General features: G+C 50.8%; 1 protein-coding gene across 2 annotated transcripts; it reads left to right on the top strand.

The window, feature by feature from the left end:
* The first annotated feature begins 91 nt into the window (after positions 1–91).
* LOC114786645 (uncharacterized) lies at positions 92–17,672 on the top strand. 2 transcript variants are annotated; one of them, XM_028973912.1, is made up of 21 exons: positions 92–229; positions 266–350; positions 737–860; positions 1,169–1,262; positions 1,375–1,531; positions 1,725–1,917; positions 6,780–6,908; positions 7,879–7,938; positions 10,255–10,377; positions 10,615–10,770; positions 10,855–10,908; positions 10,985–11,027; positions 11,105–11,357; positions 11,524–11,603; positions 13,212–13,319; positions 13,459–13,539; positions 13,628–13,732; positions 13,833–13,954; positions 15,810–15,932; positions 17,382–17,430; positions 17,514–17,672. In XM_028973912.1, the coding sequence occupies exons 1-21, from the start codon at positions 215–217 to the stop codon at positions 17,568–17,570; spliced, it is 2,211 nt and encodes a 736-aa protein (XP_028829745.1). In that variant the 5' UTR covers positions 92–214; the 3' UTR covers positions 17,571–17,672. The 2 variants fall into 2 exon arrangements, with proteins under 2 accessions (XP_028829745.1, XP_028829744.1); XM_028973911.1 differs by having other exon boundaries at positions 92–350.
* The last annotated feature ends 3 nt before the right edge of the window (positions 17,673–17,675 follow it).

The following is a 17,675-nucleotide window of genomic DNA, read 5'->3' as shown; positions in this document are numbered from 1 at the left end:
AAATTCGATTAGAACAATAATAATTATTATAATAATAATTTAATTCTATCGTGCCGGAAACAGAATCGCGTCCGTTTCCGGTCGCGGCAAGTTCGAAGCAGGCGGAAGTGCTGCAAGCCGCGTTCTACGTTCTGCACGATAAACTGTAAAATAAAAAAGTGAAATTGATTTTATCTCCCGCGCGTCGGGCTCTGAAGAGCAAGAGAACGTCGCGATGGAGCAAAAGAAGGTCAGGGTGGAGAAGGAGAACGTCGCGATGGAGAAGGTCAGGGTGGAGCAGGAGGTCATCATCATTCTGAGCGACAGCGAACTGGAGGAGTCAGTGCTTCTGGTGGAGGAAGAAAAAGCAGGTAAAAATACCTTCATCTCATGGTCCAGATTAAAAATCAACAGTGAGCCGTCATATTGACTCACAGTTTCCTGGCCTGTAGGAACGTCAGATCATTTCACTTACATTTACAGCATTTACCAGACGTCCTTATCCAGATCAACTTACAGTCAGTATTTACAGGGACAGTCCCCCCTGGAGACACTCAGGGTTAAGTGTCCTGCTCAGGGACACGATGGTAGTAAGTGGGATTCGAACCCGGGTCTTCTGGTTCATAGGCGAGTGTGTTACCCACTAGGCTACTACCACTTGATTCCTCTCCTGTGTAGATGTGTTTCCTGTGTAATTTTTGTGTAGAGTGTTGACAGTGATGACGACGACGATGATGATGATGATGTGGTGCTGCAGCTGTGTCCTCAGTGCCGGACGGGACGCCGGGGGAGGTGCTGGATGACGACCTCGCCATCATGGTGTGCCAGCGTGGCCTGGTGCTGCCTCATGCCCGCTTCGACTGTGGATCCCACATGTTCAGGTGGGTTGAGGATCTGTGCTGACGCCTCATTATTCAGGATTTACTCATCATACTTTACAGAGTGGTTAGTAGTGCTGAGTACAGAGTGGTGGGGCAGCGGCGGCCTAGCGGGTAAGGAAGTTGAATCCCGAACAGGCAAGGTTGCCACTGAGGTCCCCTTGATGAAGGTCCCGTCCCCACACACTGTTCCCCGGGCACCTGTCATGGTGCCCACTGCTCACCAAGGGTGATGTTTAAATACAGAGGACACGTTTCACCGTGTGCTGTGCTGCAGTCTCACAATCCCTTTACTTTCACTTTTGTTTCAGAGCTACAGACTATGAGGCCAATGTGCCATTGGAGACTAACGGCTCCTTTTGTGACCAGTGCTTCTGTTATGTCTGTGATAAACCTGTTACAGAGGTACACACACACACACACACACACACACACACACCTGTTTTTGGATTAATAAACTGGCTCACACTTTACCTGTATGCGTGTGTGTGTGTGTGTGTGTTTTCTTTGTCTTCAGTGCTCCCTGTGGACTGTGTCAGGCTCGTGCCACTGTAACGCCCACAAACGCAGCCTCGACTGGAAGAGTCTGCGGGACAAAGGCATTATGGGATTCCTGCGGGATCTCCAGTTCAACTTTGACTCACTGGAAATGGATGCAGAGCTGCGTAAAGCAGGTATGCAGGTTTCTCTCTCTCTCTCATACCCCCACACACACAGTCACACAATACACTATCTTGCATGCCTTGAGTGTCAGTGCTGATTGGATGGGATTTTATGGACATAAACACTGATGATAATGATGATGATGATGATGATTACTGACTCAGAAACAGTCCTACTGAAAAGTCTGTCTGTCTGTGTGTACAGAGAGGTCTCTTCATCGCTTCTCCCTGACGTTGGCGGAGCGTTACTCCTCCTACCTGAACAACACAACACCTCTGCAACCCAGCTGCCCTTGCCTCTGCCACCCAGCCAATTACAGGGTAGCATCACAGCCTCCAGCAAATGAGAGCTCAGGAGGATGCAGCGGCTGCCAGCAGCAGCACGTGGTGCTTTATGAGTGAGTCCCAGTGGTGGAGATTACTATTAGATTGGGCACTGATGGATGTTCATGGTACAGTGGAAATGAGAATGCTGCCAGTTCTAATCCTGATGTAGTCGACTCGGGTTGGTGCAATGTTGGTGGTGTGTGTAGGTGGTGTTGGTGTAGTTATGTCGGGTGTATGATGGTGTAGTTGGCTGGGGTTGGTGGAATGTTGGTGGTGTGTATAGGTTGTGTTGGTGTAGTTATGTGGGGCATATGATGGTGTAGTTACCTGGGGTTGGTGGAATGTTGGTTGTGTTAAGGGGGTGTTGGTGTAGTTATGTGGAGTGTATGATGGTGTAGTTGGCTGGGGCTGGTGGAATGTTGGTGGTGTGTGAAGGTGGTGTTGGTGTAGTTATGTGGGGTGTATGATGGTGTAGTTGGCTGGGGTTGGTGGTGTGTATAGGTGGTGTTGGTGTAGTTATGTGGGGTGTATGATGGTGTAGTTGGCTGGGGTTGGTGGTGTGTATAGGTGGTGTTGGTGTAGTTATGTCGGGTGTATGATGGTGTAGTTGGCTGGGACTGGTGGAATGTTGGTGGTGTGTGTATAGGTGGTGCTGGTGTAGTTATGTGGAGTGCATGATGGTGTAGTTGGCTGGGACTGGTGGAATGTTGGTGGTGTGTGTATAGGTGGGGTTGGTGTAGTTATGTGGGGTGTATGATGGTGTAGTTGGCTGGGGTTGGTGGTGTGTATAGGTGGTGTTGGTGTAGTTATGTGGAGTGTATTATGGTGTAGTTGGCCGGGGTTGGTGGAATGTTGGTTGTTTGTGAAGGTGGTGTTGGTGTAGTTATGTGGAGTGTATGATGGTGTAGTTGGCTGGGGTTGGTGGAATGTTGGTTGTTTGTGAAGGTGGTGTTGGTGTAGTTATGTGGAGTGTATGATGGTGTAGTTGCCTGGGGCTGGTGGAATGTTGGTTGTGTTAAGGGGGTGTTGGTGTAGTTATGTGGGGTGTATGATGGTGTAGTTGGCTGGGGTTGGTGGTGTGTATCGGTGGTGTTGGTGTAGTTATGTGGGGTGTATGATGGTGTAGTTGGCTGGGGTTGGTGGAATGTTGGTTGTTTGTGAAGGTGGTGTTGGTGTAGTTATGTGGGGTGTATGATGGTGTAGTTGGCTGGGGTTGGTGGTGTGTTGGTGGTGTGTATAGGTGGTGTTGGTGTAGTTATGTGGAGTGTATTATGGTGTAGTTGGCCGGGGTTGGTGGAATGTTGGTTGTTTGTGAAGGTGGTGTTGGTGTAGTTATGTGGAGTGTATGATGGTGTAGTTGGCTGGGGTTGGTGGAATGTTGGTTGTTTGTGAAGGTGGTGTTGGTATAGTTATGTGGAGTGTATGATGGTGTAGTTGGCTGTGGTTGGTGGAATGTTGGTTGTGTTAAGGGGGTGTTGGTGTAGTTATGTGGAGTGTATGATGGTGTAGTTGCCTGGGGCTGGTGGAATGTTGGTGGTGTGTGAAGGTGGTGTTGGTGTAGTTATGTGGGGTGTATGATGGTGTAGTTGGCTGGGGTTGGTGGTGTGTATAGGTGGTGTTGGTGTAGTTATGTGGGGTGTATGATGGTGTAGTTGGCTGGGGTTGGTGGAATGTTGGTTGTGTTAAGGTGGTGTTGGTGTAGTTATGTGGGGTGTATGATGGTGTAGTTGGCTGGGGTTGGTGGAATGTTGGTTGTTTGTGAAGGTGGTGTTGGTGTAGTTATCTGGACACTCAGAGACTGATTAGATCAGCTTTTCCTCCAGTGCCGCGTTGTGTGTGTGTATCGACGTGCCAGAAAGAAAAAACGTCACAGTGCAGAACGTTCATGGTGAGAGTCGGTGTGCGACTACAACGTCCCTGTATAGGTGGCGCTGTACAGCCGGTATAGGTGGCGCTGTACAGCTGGTATAGGTGGCGCTGTACAGCTGGTATAGGTGGCGCTGTACAGCTGGTGTAGGTGGCGCTGTACAGCGGGTATAGGTGGCGCCGTACAGCTGGTGTAGGTGGCGCTGTACAGCGGGTATAGGTGGCGCGGTACAGCGGGTATAGGTGGCGCCGTACAGCGGGTATAGGTGGCGCCGTACAGCTGGTGTAGGTGGCGCTGTACAGCGGGTATAGGTGGCGCCGTACAGCCGGTGTAGGTGGCGGCGTACAGCTGGTATAGGTGGCGCTGGTATAGGTGCCGCTGTACAGCGGGTATAGGTGGCGCCGTACAGCGGGTATAGGTGTCGCGGTACAGCCGGTGTAGGCGGCGCTGTACAGCCGGTATAGGTGGCGCCGTACAGCTGGTATAGGTGGCGGTGGCACGGTACAGCTGGTATAGGTGGCGCTGGTATAGGTGGCGCCGTACAGCTGGTATAGGTGGCGCCGTACAGCTGGTATAGGTGGCGGTGGCACGGTACAGCTGGTATAGGTGGCGCTGGTATAGGTGGCGCCGTACAGCTGGTATAGGTGGCGCCGTACAGCTGGTATAGGTGGCGCCGTACAGCTGGTATAGGTGGCGCCGTACAGCTGGTATAGGTGGCGCCGTACAGCTGATATAGGTGGCGCCGTACAGCTGGTATAGGTGGCACGGTACAGCTGATATAGGTGGCGCTGTACAGCTGGTATAGGTGGCGCTGTACAGCGGGTATAGGTGGCACGGTACAGCTGGTATAGGTGGCGCTGGTATAGGTGGCGCCGTACAGCTGGTATAGGTGGCGCTGTACAGCTGGTATAGGTGGCGGTGGCACGGTACAGCTGGTATAGGTGGCGCTGGTATAGGTGGCGCCGTACAGCTGGTATAGGTGGCGCCGTACAGCTGGTATAGGTGGCGGTGGCACGGTACAGCGGGTATGGGTGGCACGGTACAGCTGGTATAGGTGGCGCTGGTATAGGTGGCGCCGTACAGCTGGTATAGGTGGCGCTGTACAGCTGGTATAGGTGGCGCCGTACAGCTGGTATAGGTGGCGCCGTACAGCTGGTATAGGTGGCGCCGTACAGCTGGTATAGGTGGCGCGGTACAGCTGGTGTAGGTGGCACGGTACAGCTGGTATAGGTGGCGCCGTACAGCTGGTATAGGTGGCACGGTACAGCTGGTATAGGTGGCGCCGTACAGCTGGTATAGGTGGCGCCGTACAGCTGGTATAGGTGGCGGTGGCACGGTACAGCTGGTATAGGTGGCGCTGGTATAGGTGGCGCCGTACAGCTGGTATAGGTGGCGCCGTACAGCTGGTATAGGTGGCGGTGGCACGGTACAGCTGGTATAGGTGGCGCTGGTATAGGTGGCGCCGTACAGCTGGTATAGGTGGCGCCGTACAGCTGGTATAGGTGGCGCCGTACAGCTGGTATAGGTGGCACGGTACAGCTGATATAGGTGGCGCTGTACAGCTGGTATAGGTTGCGCTGTACAGCGGGTATAGGTGGCACGGTACAGCTGGTATAGGTGGCGCTGGTATAGGTGGCGCCGTACAGCTGGTATAGGTTGCGCTGTACAGCTGGTATAGGTGGCACGGTACAGCTGGTATAGGTGGCGCTGGTATAGGTGGCGCCGTACAGCTGGTATAGGTGGCGCCGTACAGCTGGTATAGGTGGCGGTGGCACGGTACAGCGGGTATAGGTGGCACGGTACAGCGGGTATAGGTGGCGCCGTACAGCTGGTATAGGTGGCGCCGTACAGCTGGTATAGGTGGCACGGTACAGCTGGTATAGGTGGCGCTGTACAGCTGGTATAGGTGGCGCTGTACAGCTGGTATAGGTGGCGCTGTACAGCGGGTATAGGTGGCGCTGTACAGCGGGTATAGGTGGCACGGTACAGCTGGTATAGGTGGCGCTGGTATAGGTGGCGCCGTACAGCTGGTATAGGTGGCGCCGTACAGCTGGTATAGGTGGCGCCGTACAGCTGGTATAGGTGGCACGGTACAGCTGGTATAGGTGGCGCTGTACAGCTGGTATAGGTGGCGCTGTACAGCGGGTATAGGTGGCGCTGTACAGCGGGTATAGGTGGCGCTGTACAGCGGGTATAGGTGGCACGGTACAGCTGATATAGGTGGCGCCGTACAGCTGGTATAGGTGGCGCTGTACAGCTGGTATAGGTGGCACGGTACAGCTGGTATAGGTGGCGCTGGTATAGGTGGCGCCGTACAGCTGGTATAGGTGGCGCTGTACAGCTGGTATAGGTGGCGGTGGCACGGTACAGCTGGTATAGGTGGCGCTGGTATAGGTGGCGCCGTACAGCTGGTATAGGTGGCGGTGGCACGGTACAGCGGGTATAGGTGGCACGGTACAGCTGGTATAGGTGGCGCTGGTATAGGTGGCGCCGTACAGCTGGTATAGGTGGCGCCGTACAGCTGGTATAGGTGGCGCCGTACAGCTGGTATAGGTGGCGCCGTACAGCTGGTATAGGTGGCGCCGTACAGCTGGTATAGGTGGCGCTGTACAGCGGGTATAGGTGGCGCTGGTATAGGTGGCGCCGTACAGCTGGTATAGGTGGCGGTGGCACGGTACAGCTGGTATAGGTGGCGCTGGTATAGGTGGCACGGTACAGCTGGTATAGGTGGCGCTGGTATAGGTGGCACGGTACAGCGGGTATAGGTGGCGCTGTTTCAGCTTTTAAAGCCTTCACGCTGACACTGGGTTTACCTGGAATGCTGGTGTGGTCCGTGTGAAGCCAAAGAAGCTCCTACAATAAAATTCAATCTTAGCGCAGATTTTGTCTGACTTTTATTACGAAGTGAAGTGATTGTCACATGTGTTACACTGCAGCACAGCGCACGGTATACACAGTGAAATTTGTCCTCTGCATTGAACCCATCACCCTGAGTGGGCAGCTAGTATTACAGCATGTACTGTATCATGATACCATGTGTGACTTTTTATTCGGGTGTGTTTGTAGTTACAGGCCAGTGTTTGAGTGTGTTTCCGGGTTCCTCGATGAGGCTCAGAAGGAGAACCTAAAAGCTGAAGCAGTGATGATGCTGGGAGCTGCTAAACTGTTTGTGACGCACACTGCAGCAACAGCAGGGTATACACACACACACACACACAAACACAAACACACACAAACACACAAGTGAATTCTTGAAGAACATGAAAAAGTGTGTTAATTTGTTTTAATGTATTACAAAAACATATATAACATTATAAAATGATGTGCCGTGTCTAAATTTAATGGGAAGCCCTATAGAGCTTCTGTCTTATCAGGGTTTAACAGAAGAACGTTGGTGAGCATCCACTGTCTAATGTCCTTCAGACAATTCTCTATTCTGTTCAGCTGCTGCCTCTCGGCTGCCATTGCTGACAGATACAACTGTGTGTCGTCAGCATAGCAGTGAAATTAATACCATGTTAAGATATGAAAAAAGTGTAAATATATACAGGTAGAAAAACAGAAGTATGCTACAAAAATGAATAGAACACGAAAAGTATGAAAAAAGACAGAAACCAGAAGACATGAAACCCTAATTAGGCAGGTTAACCCAAATGGTCCTGTCTCTCTGGCAGCCCCATCTCAGTCCGGTCTCAGTGATCCCTCTGGTCTTAGACAGGGTGACCCCACCTGTAGCCCCTCCTCCTGGATCAAACCCACACTCGTATATAGAATATACAAATTAATTCCTCAATATCATAAACACAGTGACGGTATCCCCCATATTTCCAATCAAGTCCAAATTAAAACACCTGGACGTGACACCCCGACAGGGGTGGTAGTAGCCTAGTAGGGTAACACACGCCCTATGGACCAGAAGACCCAGGTTCAAACCCCACTTACCACCATCGTGTCCCTGAGCAAGACACTTAACCCTGAGTGTCTCCAGGGGGGGACTGTCCCTGTAATTACTGATTGTAAGTCACTCTGGATAAGGGCGTCCGGTAAATATTGTAAATGTAACTATGGCTTTTAGTGTGTTCATACAGTGATGATGAATGTGAGTTTATGAGTGTGTGAGTTTGAAGATTGATTCTAATTTGCACTTTCGTCCATGTCTCCTCAGTGGTGCCGTCAACGAGCCCAGGGGACGAGTGTTTGATGCTGTTCGCATGCTCCTGTGGAGGTACGTGTGTGTTCGTGTTACAATGCTGTTGCCCTCTTCCTGATTTCATGTTTCAGATCATCAGACACAAAGAACAGATTTAAGTGATTTTATTTATTAAGGGACAAAAATAAAACATTTTGCCCCAGTCTTTTTTTTTTTATTATTGTTTTTATCACTTTTACCTTCATACCACATATAACAGGACAAACACCTTCAAAGACGTTCAACTTCTTGGGGATCGGCAAGATGTTTTTGGCAAAAGTGAGACTTGCCTTTATGTTCTTTCTGGTCAGCAGTGTTTCTTGCCGCCTTTAGCTTGTTTTTGATGGTTCAGTCATGAACGTTCTCCTACGTTCATGGCCTACAGATCTTTTGATGATGTTCCAGGTTATTTTGTGACCTCTTAGATCAACCGTAGCTGCATTCCTGGAGTAATTTCTACAAGCAGACCACGTTTCACTGCTGTTCCATGTTCTGCACATAATGTCTCTCTTCGTGGCTCATTGGGGTTCCAACGTTTCTAGACTGATGGATGTCAGTTACTTTGTTTTTCATCTGTTCCTGAATCCTGAAATAAAGTGGCCTGATGGTCATTGTGAGACACTGCAGCACAGCACACGGTGAAACGTGTCCTCTGTATTTAACCACCACCCTTGGTGAGCAGTGGGCACCATGACAGGCGCCCGGGGAGCAGTATGTGGGGACGGGACCTTCATCAAAGGGACCTCAGTGGCACCTTGGCGGTCCAGGATTTGTTTTTTCATTACAAAATATTGTTGAATGCTCCAAATGGAAAAAACGAAAATAAATAAATACACAAATAACATAATAATAGGTGCTGTTAGGACAGAAGCAAAGTGAAATTCACAAGAAAGGATGAGCTGCTCCTACCACAAGGAAGAATTGCTATGAAACGTGAGAGATCCATCAGGTCATGTTGGTTGGTTATTTCGTAGCTTGTTTGTTGCGAGCTGTTAAGCCCCTCCCCTGCTCGAAGTGACTCCCTATTGGCGAGTAGTTATGTGGAGCGTATGATTGGGTTTTTTTCCCCTCCCCCATGTAATGCCGTATTTCTCAGTTCTTCCTATATCTCCTGTCCTCCTGACCTGTCTACCCCCATATGTGAGGTTTGTGTATATGTACGGTCAGGTTGATTACTTCTGTACATTTAAACCTTTAACATACTGTCTTATTTCACATAATTAATTCTCACACTAGAAACCCCATGTAGCCAGTGGCGTGTCGCCGTTTGCCAAGCCTCTGCGGACACTGTGTCAACGTTGAATTGTGTTGAAATTGACCTCTGCTACCACGTTTTGACCAATAGAAACAAAGCATCGAAGCTGGCTCAGAAATCAAGATGGAGAAGAGGCTGGTTTAAAGTGGAAGGCGGAATGGTGGAGATTGTGAATATTGTCAGCGGTGTAGAAGTATTACGTGAGGCCTACAGACCTGCTTTGAGTTTGTTAACCGACATAATGAGGTATAATGATTATGTGGTGGGATCGTGAGGGTGGTGCACCCAGTGGCATGAACGGCGCCTTCACTGGATGTCGTATTTCACTGTCAGGTTCGAGAGCGTTTTGTCCTAAACGCTTTTTACTCGGTCGTTTTTACTTCTAGCTCCGTTTTCGTCCACTCTAGCATGCTAAACTGTGCTTCTGTGTACAGAACATGGCTCTCACGTTTTCACAGCGATTCATCCATACAGGAGGGGTGGCTCGTCCTTGCTGCCAAATTTAGCTCTGCTCCTGTCCAAAAGGGTGCCTCCTAATTTGAGCGAAATGAATGTCAATTTAGTAAAATTATTATCGATTTAGTGTCGTTTTCAATCACTTTTGGAAGTGGCAGTCATTGTGAAACACTGCAGCACAGCACATGGTGAACCGGCAACCTCTCCATAACAGGTCCATTTCCTTACCCGCTAGGCCACCGCTGGGCCTAAATGGGTTTCTGCCTGGTTTTGAACCGAGGACTGTGATACCCAGGTTTCTGTAGTGTAGTGGCTATGTTAACTTGACTTGATGATTATTTATCTTACGGCATCATGTTATCATGTCAATAAGACCATTTGCAATGCATTGTGTTATATTAATAACATGTATGCATTCCAATATGATGTGGAGAATGACATTGACATGTTCCCATGGTAATGTGAAGATATGTAACCATCATGTGTCTGGACTTACATGAACATTCCTGCATGAGTTCCTCTAAAAAGATCACTCGAAGCCCCATAAACACATCCACGAACATGCAAACAATACGCAAATACTGTTTCACATTGTTTTATATTTGTACATTGTGTGTGTGTGTGTGTGTGTGTGTGTGTAGGGTCGCCTGCAGGTTTAGGGACGTGTGTGTCTGTTCCTCTCTACTTCCATCCATCATTAAAACTCTCCAGGAGTTTTTTCATCGCCTTCCTGTACCAGCTTACTGTATGACACTTCGAGACAGGTGAGGTTTAACACACACACACACACACACACACACACACACAGTGTTGGTGGATGGTTTGGTGGGATTTCAGGGCTCCCATAGTAATTTGTGACGATTGCTGAATTCAACTAAATTCCAGATTTATTTATTTTAAAAATCTTTATTTTGTGCAGCGCTGCTATATAAGCGCTGGTCACCCAGCTCGTCATCATGTTGGTTTGTGTGTGTGTGTGTGTGTGTGTGTGTGTGTTGCAGTTGTAAAATCCTCCCGTGGGATGACCACTTGTTGGCAGCGGTTCTGAGAGGTCAGAACGTGTCCGGGCAGCGACATGTCAAAGGTCGCAAGCAGATCCTCTTCGAGGCGAACGCTGTGATACAAGCCCGAGTGTGCAAGCTGCACGAGGAACACAAGTAAAGATTCGTACAGACCTTCACCTTCACACACTCAGGTTCTCAGTGACCGACCGTTCTCCTGCCCGTTCCCCTGCTCCTCAGGTACAGAGAAGCGGCCCGGTACCTGAAGGCCGTGAGGAGCTCGCCGTCACCGTTGTGAGTGGTGCCGTGTGAACACGTCGCCCCACGTCACACACAGATACACACGTTAACGCCCGCCTCCTTTCCACAGCCTGCAGTCGGTGAAGGACCTGGTGCCGTTCTACCTGTGCAAGGTGAGATGTGAGGAGATGTGATCCCACGTTGCTGGGGCGTCGACATTTACACCTTGTTTATGTGTGTGTGTGTGTAGGCGGGAGATATCCAGGCTGCTATCACCTCCATGTTCAGTGCTGGCGGCTCCGCCTCTTCCTGCTCCGCCTCCAGACTGACCCCACATCAGCTCCACTCTTATATTAGAATCTTTATTTTGGGGCACGCCCCCGAAACAGAAAGTGCCCCAATAAGGTGGCAGGACGTCACCCCGTCTGGTGACACCCGGTTTGTGGAGCCCGTCCCTGTTGTTCTGGACGCCCTGCAGGCCCGTCACTGGGAGCCAATCGGAGGTAAGCAGGTGCCTGGAGAGCCAATCGCTGCCTTTGTTTTAGTTAGACTCTTTTTACGGTAATAAATGTGCAGCTTCTCAGGAAGTCGTGTCGTAGAGCGACGGACTGACCGTGTTTCTAGTCTTTCTTCTGATGTGTGTGTGTGTGTGTGTGTGTGTGTGTGTAGGAGTGTGTAAACTGAAGAGTATTGAAGTGGTGAAGTTCACACTCAGAGTCCTGCACTGTAACACTCGCGCATTTCTGGACGTAAGTAAAGACCAGAATCAACATGCACGTGCTTGCATCTGACCTCTGACCTTTTTCGCGTGTGTGATGTGTGTGTGTGTGTTTTTGTGTGCATGTGTGCGTGTCCGTGTTTGTGTGTGCGTGCATGTTTGTGTGTGTGCGCGTGTGTGTGCGTGCATGTTTGTGTGCATGTGTGTGTGCATGTGCGTGTGTGTCCGTGTTTGTTTGTGTGTGCGTGTGTGTCCGTGTTTGTGTGTGCGTGCATGTTTGTGTGTGTGCATGTGCGTGTGTTTGTGCGTGTGGGTGTCCGTGATTGTGTGTGCCTGCGTGCGTGTCCGTGTTTGTGTGTGCGTGCATGTTTGTGTGCATGTGTGTGTGTGTGTGTGCATGTGCGTGTGTGTCCGTGTTTGTTTGTGTGTGCGTGCGTGTGTGTCCGTGTTTGTGTGTGCGTGCATGTTTGTGTGTGTGTGTGCGTGTGTGTGCATGTGCGTGTGTTTGTGTGTGCGTGCATGTTTGTGTGTGTGTGTGTCCGTGTTTGTTTGTGCGTGTGCATGTGCGTGTGTTTGTGCGTGTGTCCGTGTTTGTTTGTGTGTGCGTGTCCGTGTTTGTGTGTGCGTGCATGTTTGTGTGTGCGTGTGTGTGCATGTGCGTGTGTTTGTGCGTGTGTGACCGTGTTTGTGTGTGCGTGCATGTTTTTGTGCGTGTGTATGTGCGTGTGTTTGTGCGTGTGTCCGTGTTTGTTTGTGTGTGCGTGCGTGTATGTGTCCGTGTTTGTTTGTGTGTGCGTGCGTGCGTGTCCGTGTTTGTGTGTGCGTGCATGTTTGTGTGCATGTGTGTGTGCGTGTGCATGTGTGTTTGTGTGTGCGTGCATGTTTTTGTGCATGTGCGTGTGTTTGTGCGTGTGCATGTGCGTGTGTTTGTGCGTGTGTCCGTGTTTGTTTGTGTGTGTGTCCGTGTTTGTGTGTGCGTGCGTGTGCGTCTGTGTTTGTTTGTGCGTGCATGTTTGTGTGCATGTGTGTGTGTGCGTGCGTGTCCGTGTTTGTGTGTGCGTGCGTGTGCGTCTGTGTTTGTTTGTGTGTGCATGTTTGTGTGCATGTGTGTGTGTGCGTGCGTGTGTGTCCGTGTTTGTGTGTGCGCGTCTGTGTTTGTTTGTGCGTGCATGTTTGTGTGCATGTGTGTGTGTGCGTGCGTGTGCGTGTGTGTCCGTGTTTGCGTGTGCGTGCGTGTGCGTCTGTGTTTGTGTGTGCGTGCATGTTTGTGTGCATGTGTGTGTGTGCGTGCGTGTGCGTGTGTGTCCGTGTTTGTGTGCGTGTGTGTCCGTGTTTGTGTTTGTGCGTGTGCATGTGCGTGTGTTTGTGCGTGTGTGACCGTGTTTGTGTGTGCGTGCATGTTTTTGTGCGTGTGTATGTGCGTGTGTTTGTGCGTGTGTCCGTGTTTGTTTGTGTGTGCGTGCGTGTGTGTGTCCGTGTTTGTTTGTGTGTGCGTGCGTGTGTGTCTGTGTTTGTGTGTGCGTGCATGTTTGTGTGCATGTGTGTGTGTGCGTGCGTGTGTGTCCGTGTTTGCGTGTGCGTGCGTGCGTGTGTGTCTGTGTTTGTGTGTGTGTGTGTGTGTTTCGGGGGTGGGGCGCAGCGGCAGACGTGGCAGAACCTGCTGATGTTTGTGAACACGCGGCCTCTACCTCACGGGGACACGGTGACTCTGGTGGCCTTTGCCGAGCCGGACCCCACCTTCCTGGAGGTAAATTAGCCACGCCCATCAGCCGATCCACTTCCTGATGCAGTCTGTGTGTGTGTGTGTGTGTGTGTGTGTGTGTGTGTGTGTGTGTGTGTGTAAATGTGATCATATCTCCATCTGATCTGAATGTGTGTGTGGACAGAGCGCTCGAGATGTCACCTTGCGAGCTCTGATGGACCTGCAGACGGGAGGACAGCTGCAAGTCCCCAAGAGTTTTCTGACCGTGAGCCTCAGAGAAGCACACACACCCTGAGAGCTGAGAGCGTCCTCACCGTCCCGCGTTTGACCTGCTGTGGTTGGTTTCTTCTCAGCTCTTTCCTCAGCAGGCGTTGCTGCTGTTGGTCACCGAGGCGTTTGCTCAGCGCATCGTCCACTCGCACTTTTTCCCCGTCCTCGACGCCTTCCTGAACTACAGGGTGCGCCAGAGTCTGAAGACCCTGCCCAGGGGCCGTACTGCAGTGTGTGACATGAGTGTGATGTGTGTGTGTGTGTGTGTGTGTGTGTGTTGTGCTCCAGAGAAACTGGTGGGCCCTGCAGTGGATGTTTGTGCGTTTGGAGGAAAGTCCTGATGGCCTTCAAAGCCTCTTCAGCAGCATCCTGGAGGAGCTGGAGAACGAGCAGAGCTCCGCCTCAGTGCTGTAAATATTCACACACACACACACATACACACACACACACACACATACACATCTCACCCTGCAGTACATACAGTTCTGCTGAGAAGTTAGTGAAACCTTCAGAATTTTCTATATCTCTAAAACAGCAACATTTATTTCTTCTAAAGCCCATAATCACATACAGTGCGTCTCAATGGGCTTTGACAGGCCCTACAGTTGACATCCCAACACTTGACCCTTCTGCACACAAGAAAACTCTAGGAGAGAGAAAAAAAGAAAGGAAGAAACGTTGGGAAGGAGTGATAGAGAGAGGGACCCCTTCCAGGGTAGAGTGAGCCTGCAAATGGTGTCAGTGCAGGGTTGGATATGATATAATGATAAGTCCTACAGTTGTAGGGTTGGAGAAGTCCAGGATGTAGTCCAGTGTCATGGTCTAGATTATGTGTCCATAATGATGTTACTGGTCCATTTGAAGATCCCTGAAGCTGTAGTTGTAACGGTGGTGGTGGCTGTGGTGACCCTCTGGTTTGTTTCATGTTTTGTCCTTGTTTAGCAGTTGTCAGGAACCAGGATTTATCTGCTGGTCTCTTCACTGGGGTCTGCCAGTAGTCTGGGTGCTTGATTCCGTGTCTCGGAGAAAAACAAACAGAAGCAGCGGCAGACGGTTGCACTGTACGACCGATACTGAAATACGTGGTTATAATGGTATATTGGTGCTACAGTGGCCCGGTACCCTAACTAGGACAGCCTAACTAGGGTGAATTTAACACTGTCATGTGAAGTCTGAAAAGTGAGAGTGAAGTGATTGTCATTGAGTGAGCAGTGTGTGGGGACTTGAACCGGCAACCTTTCCGACTACGGGTCCGCTGGATAAGGGACCGAGTGTGAAACGTCCGTCGCGTCTGATCTCTAGTGTTCCATATTTGCGAGTTGGAGAAGTACGTGTTGGTCAGTCGTGCAGGACCACGTCGACTCGGCTTCCTCACATTTCCACTGGACTCCGTACATGAACTTTCCAGAAGTACGAACGTACGGGGAGGGATGGGCGTGATGTAGACCTCCCCACCTTCTGATGAACCACTGCCATTCTTCTTGTCCAGTCACTGGAGATGTCACTGCAGGTCCCCGGATCTTCTTCTTTAACCCCTCTTTGTTAGAATGACTGGTGTGCTGAGGGTCTTTCTCTTGCTGCATGACCCACCGTCTCTGGACATTCACTTCATGGACCGAAACCTTGACGTTTTTTTTATTCAGGATTCACCTTCCCATCGAGGAAGGCAAGGTGTCCTGGTCCAGATGCTGGTTTGGAGAACGATGACCCTGCCACCGTTCTCGTGAACATTAACCTTGGCCTGTGTGAGCGAGGCCTTCAGTTGCTCTGGGGTCCTTTGTGGCCTCACTGACTATTACACACTTTGCTCTTGGCCTGATCTTTGTTGTCCCCACTCTGCTCCCCAGGCGTCTATCATGGTGCCCGCTGCTCACCAAGGGTGATGGTTAAACACAGAGGACACTTTCCCACGCAGTCCTAGTCAACCAGAACTGATTACTTCACCGGGTTACTTCTCTCTCCCTTTTTTGTGCAGAAGGGTCGAGTGAGACGTACCGTATGTGATTATGGGCTTCATAAGAAATAAATGTTGATGGTGACATGATAGCATGTTGGATAATTTCACCTTCAAATTTCTAATCCTACACGTTCACATATATTTGATAATTTAGCTCATTAAGTAATTGACAGGTTTTAATATTGATAATATTTTTGTCTCATTTGTTTGAATGGGTTCTGCGCATCTTCTTTTAGGAACAGAGACCGTGTTTCAGGTCATTTTTATGCAGGAATGTGGAAGATTGTAAAGCTGTATTTGGTCTGCAGGAGGCGCTGTGCAGCAGAGAGCGGGTTCATCGGTCACCTCCTCAGCCTCTTCTTCCTGAGCGACGCCCTGCAGCTGCGCCCATTCTGTTACCCGGGCAACCGCCTGCTCGCCAGCTGGGACGAGTGAGAGAGATTCTATAAAACACGCGCACACACTCACACACACATCCTCACACGCACACACACACACACACCCACCCTCACACACATCCTCACACACACACACACATCCTCACACTCACACACACATCCTCACACGCACACACACCCTCACACACACACACCCACCCTCACACACATCCTCACACACACACGCGCACACACTCACACACACATCCTCACACGCACACACACACACACACCCCACCCTCACACACACACCCTCACACACACACACCCACCCTCACACACATCCTCACACACACACGCGCACACACTCACACACACATCCTCACACGCACACACACACACACACCCACCCCTCACACACACACCCTCACACGCACACACCCTCACACACACACCCACCCTCACACTCACATCCTCACACACACGCACACACTCACACACACATCCTCACACGCACACACACCCTCACACACACACACCCACCCTCACACACATCCTCACACACACACCCATCCTCACACACACACGCACACACATCCTCACACACACCCCTCACACACATCCTCACACACACCCTCACACACACTCACACACACCCTCGCACACACCCTCCCTCACACGCACACACCCTCACACGCACACACACCCTCCCTCACACGCACACACTCACACACACATCCTCACACACACACCCACCCTCACACACATCCTCACACACACACGCACACACATCCTCACACATACCCTCACACACATCCTCACACACTCGCACACACACCCTCACACACTCGCACACACACCCTCACACACATCCTCACACACACACGCACACACACTCGCACACACACCCTCACACGCACACACACCCTCCTCCCTCACACGCACACACCCTCACACACACCCTCACACACACACACACACACCTCACACGCACACACACCCTCACACACACACACACACACCCTCCCTCACACGCACACACCCTCACACACACCCTCACACACACACACACACACCCTCACACACACCCTCACACACACACACACACGCACCCACCCACACACACACACCCACACACCCTCACACACACACGCACACACACCCTCACACACCCTCACACGCACACACACCCACCCTCACACACCCACCCGCACACCCACCCTCACACACGCACACACACCCTCACACACCCACCCTCACACGCACACACCCACACTCGCACACACACCCGCACACAGCCTCACACGCACACCCACACACGCACACCCTCACACACACACCCTCACACACACCCTCACACACACACCCTCACACACACACACGCACACACACCCTCTCACACACACTCACACCCTCACACACCCACCCTCACACGCACACACACACTCTCTCAAACGCGCACACCCTCACACAGCCCCTGAATGTGTGTGTTCTATTCTACAGGTCTCTGTATGATTGGCAGTACCATCTTCACCAGGCCCTTGAGCAGAACGTATGAACTTACACACACACAGACTCACTCACACACACTCACATACAGACACACACACTCACACACTTTCTCTTTGTGTCTAGGTGGTGCGCTTGACCTCGGACAAGTTCAAGATCCTGCAAGTGATGCGTCGCCACTGAGCTCCTCTCCTACGAAGTCCTTTTCTCGCGTTTCAGAATCACTGCGCTCAGACACACAAACTCTGTTTTCCCCTGATCATTATTTATAATAAATTTAGTTCTGTC

Source organism: Denticeps clupeoides, chromosome 3, assembly GCF_900700375.1.
Source record: "Denticeps clupeoides chromosome 3, fDenClu1.1, whole genome shotgun sequence".
In the NCBI taxonomy this organism is placed as follows: Eukaryota; Metazoa; Chordata; class Actinopteri; order Clupeiformes; family Denticipitidae; genus Denticeps; species Denticeps clupeoides.
This window is presented reverse-complemented; position numbering and strand designations above follow the sequence as displayed.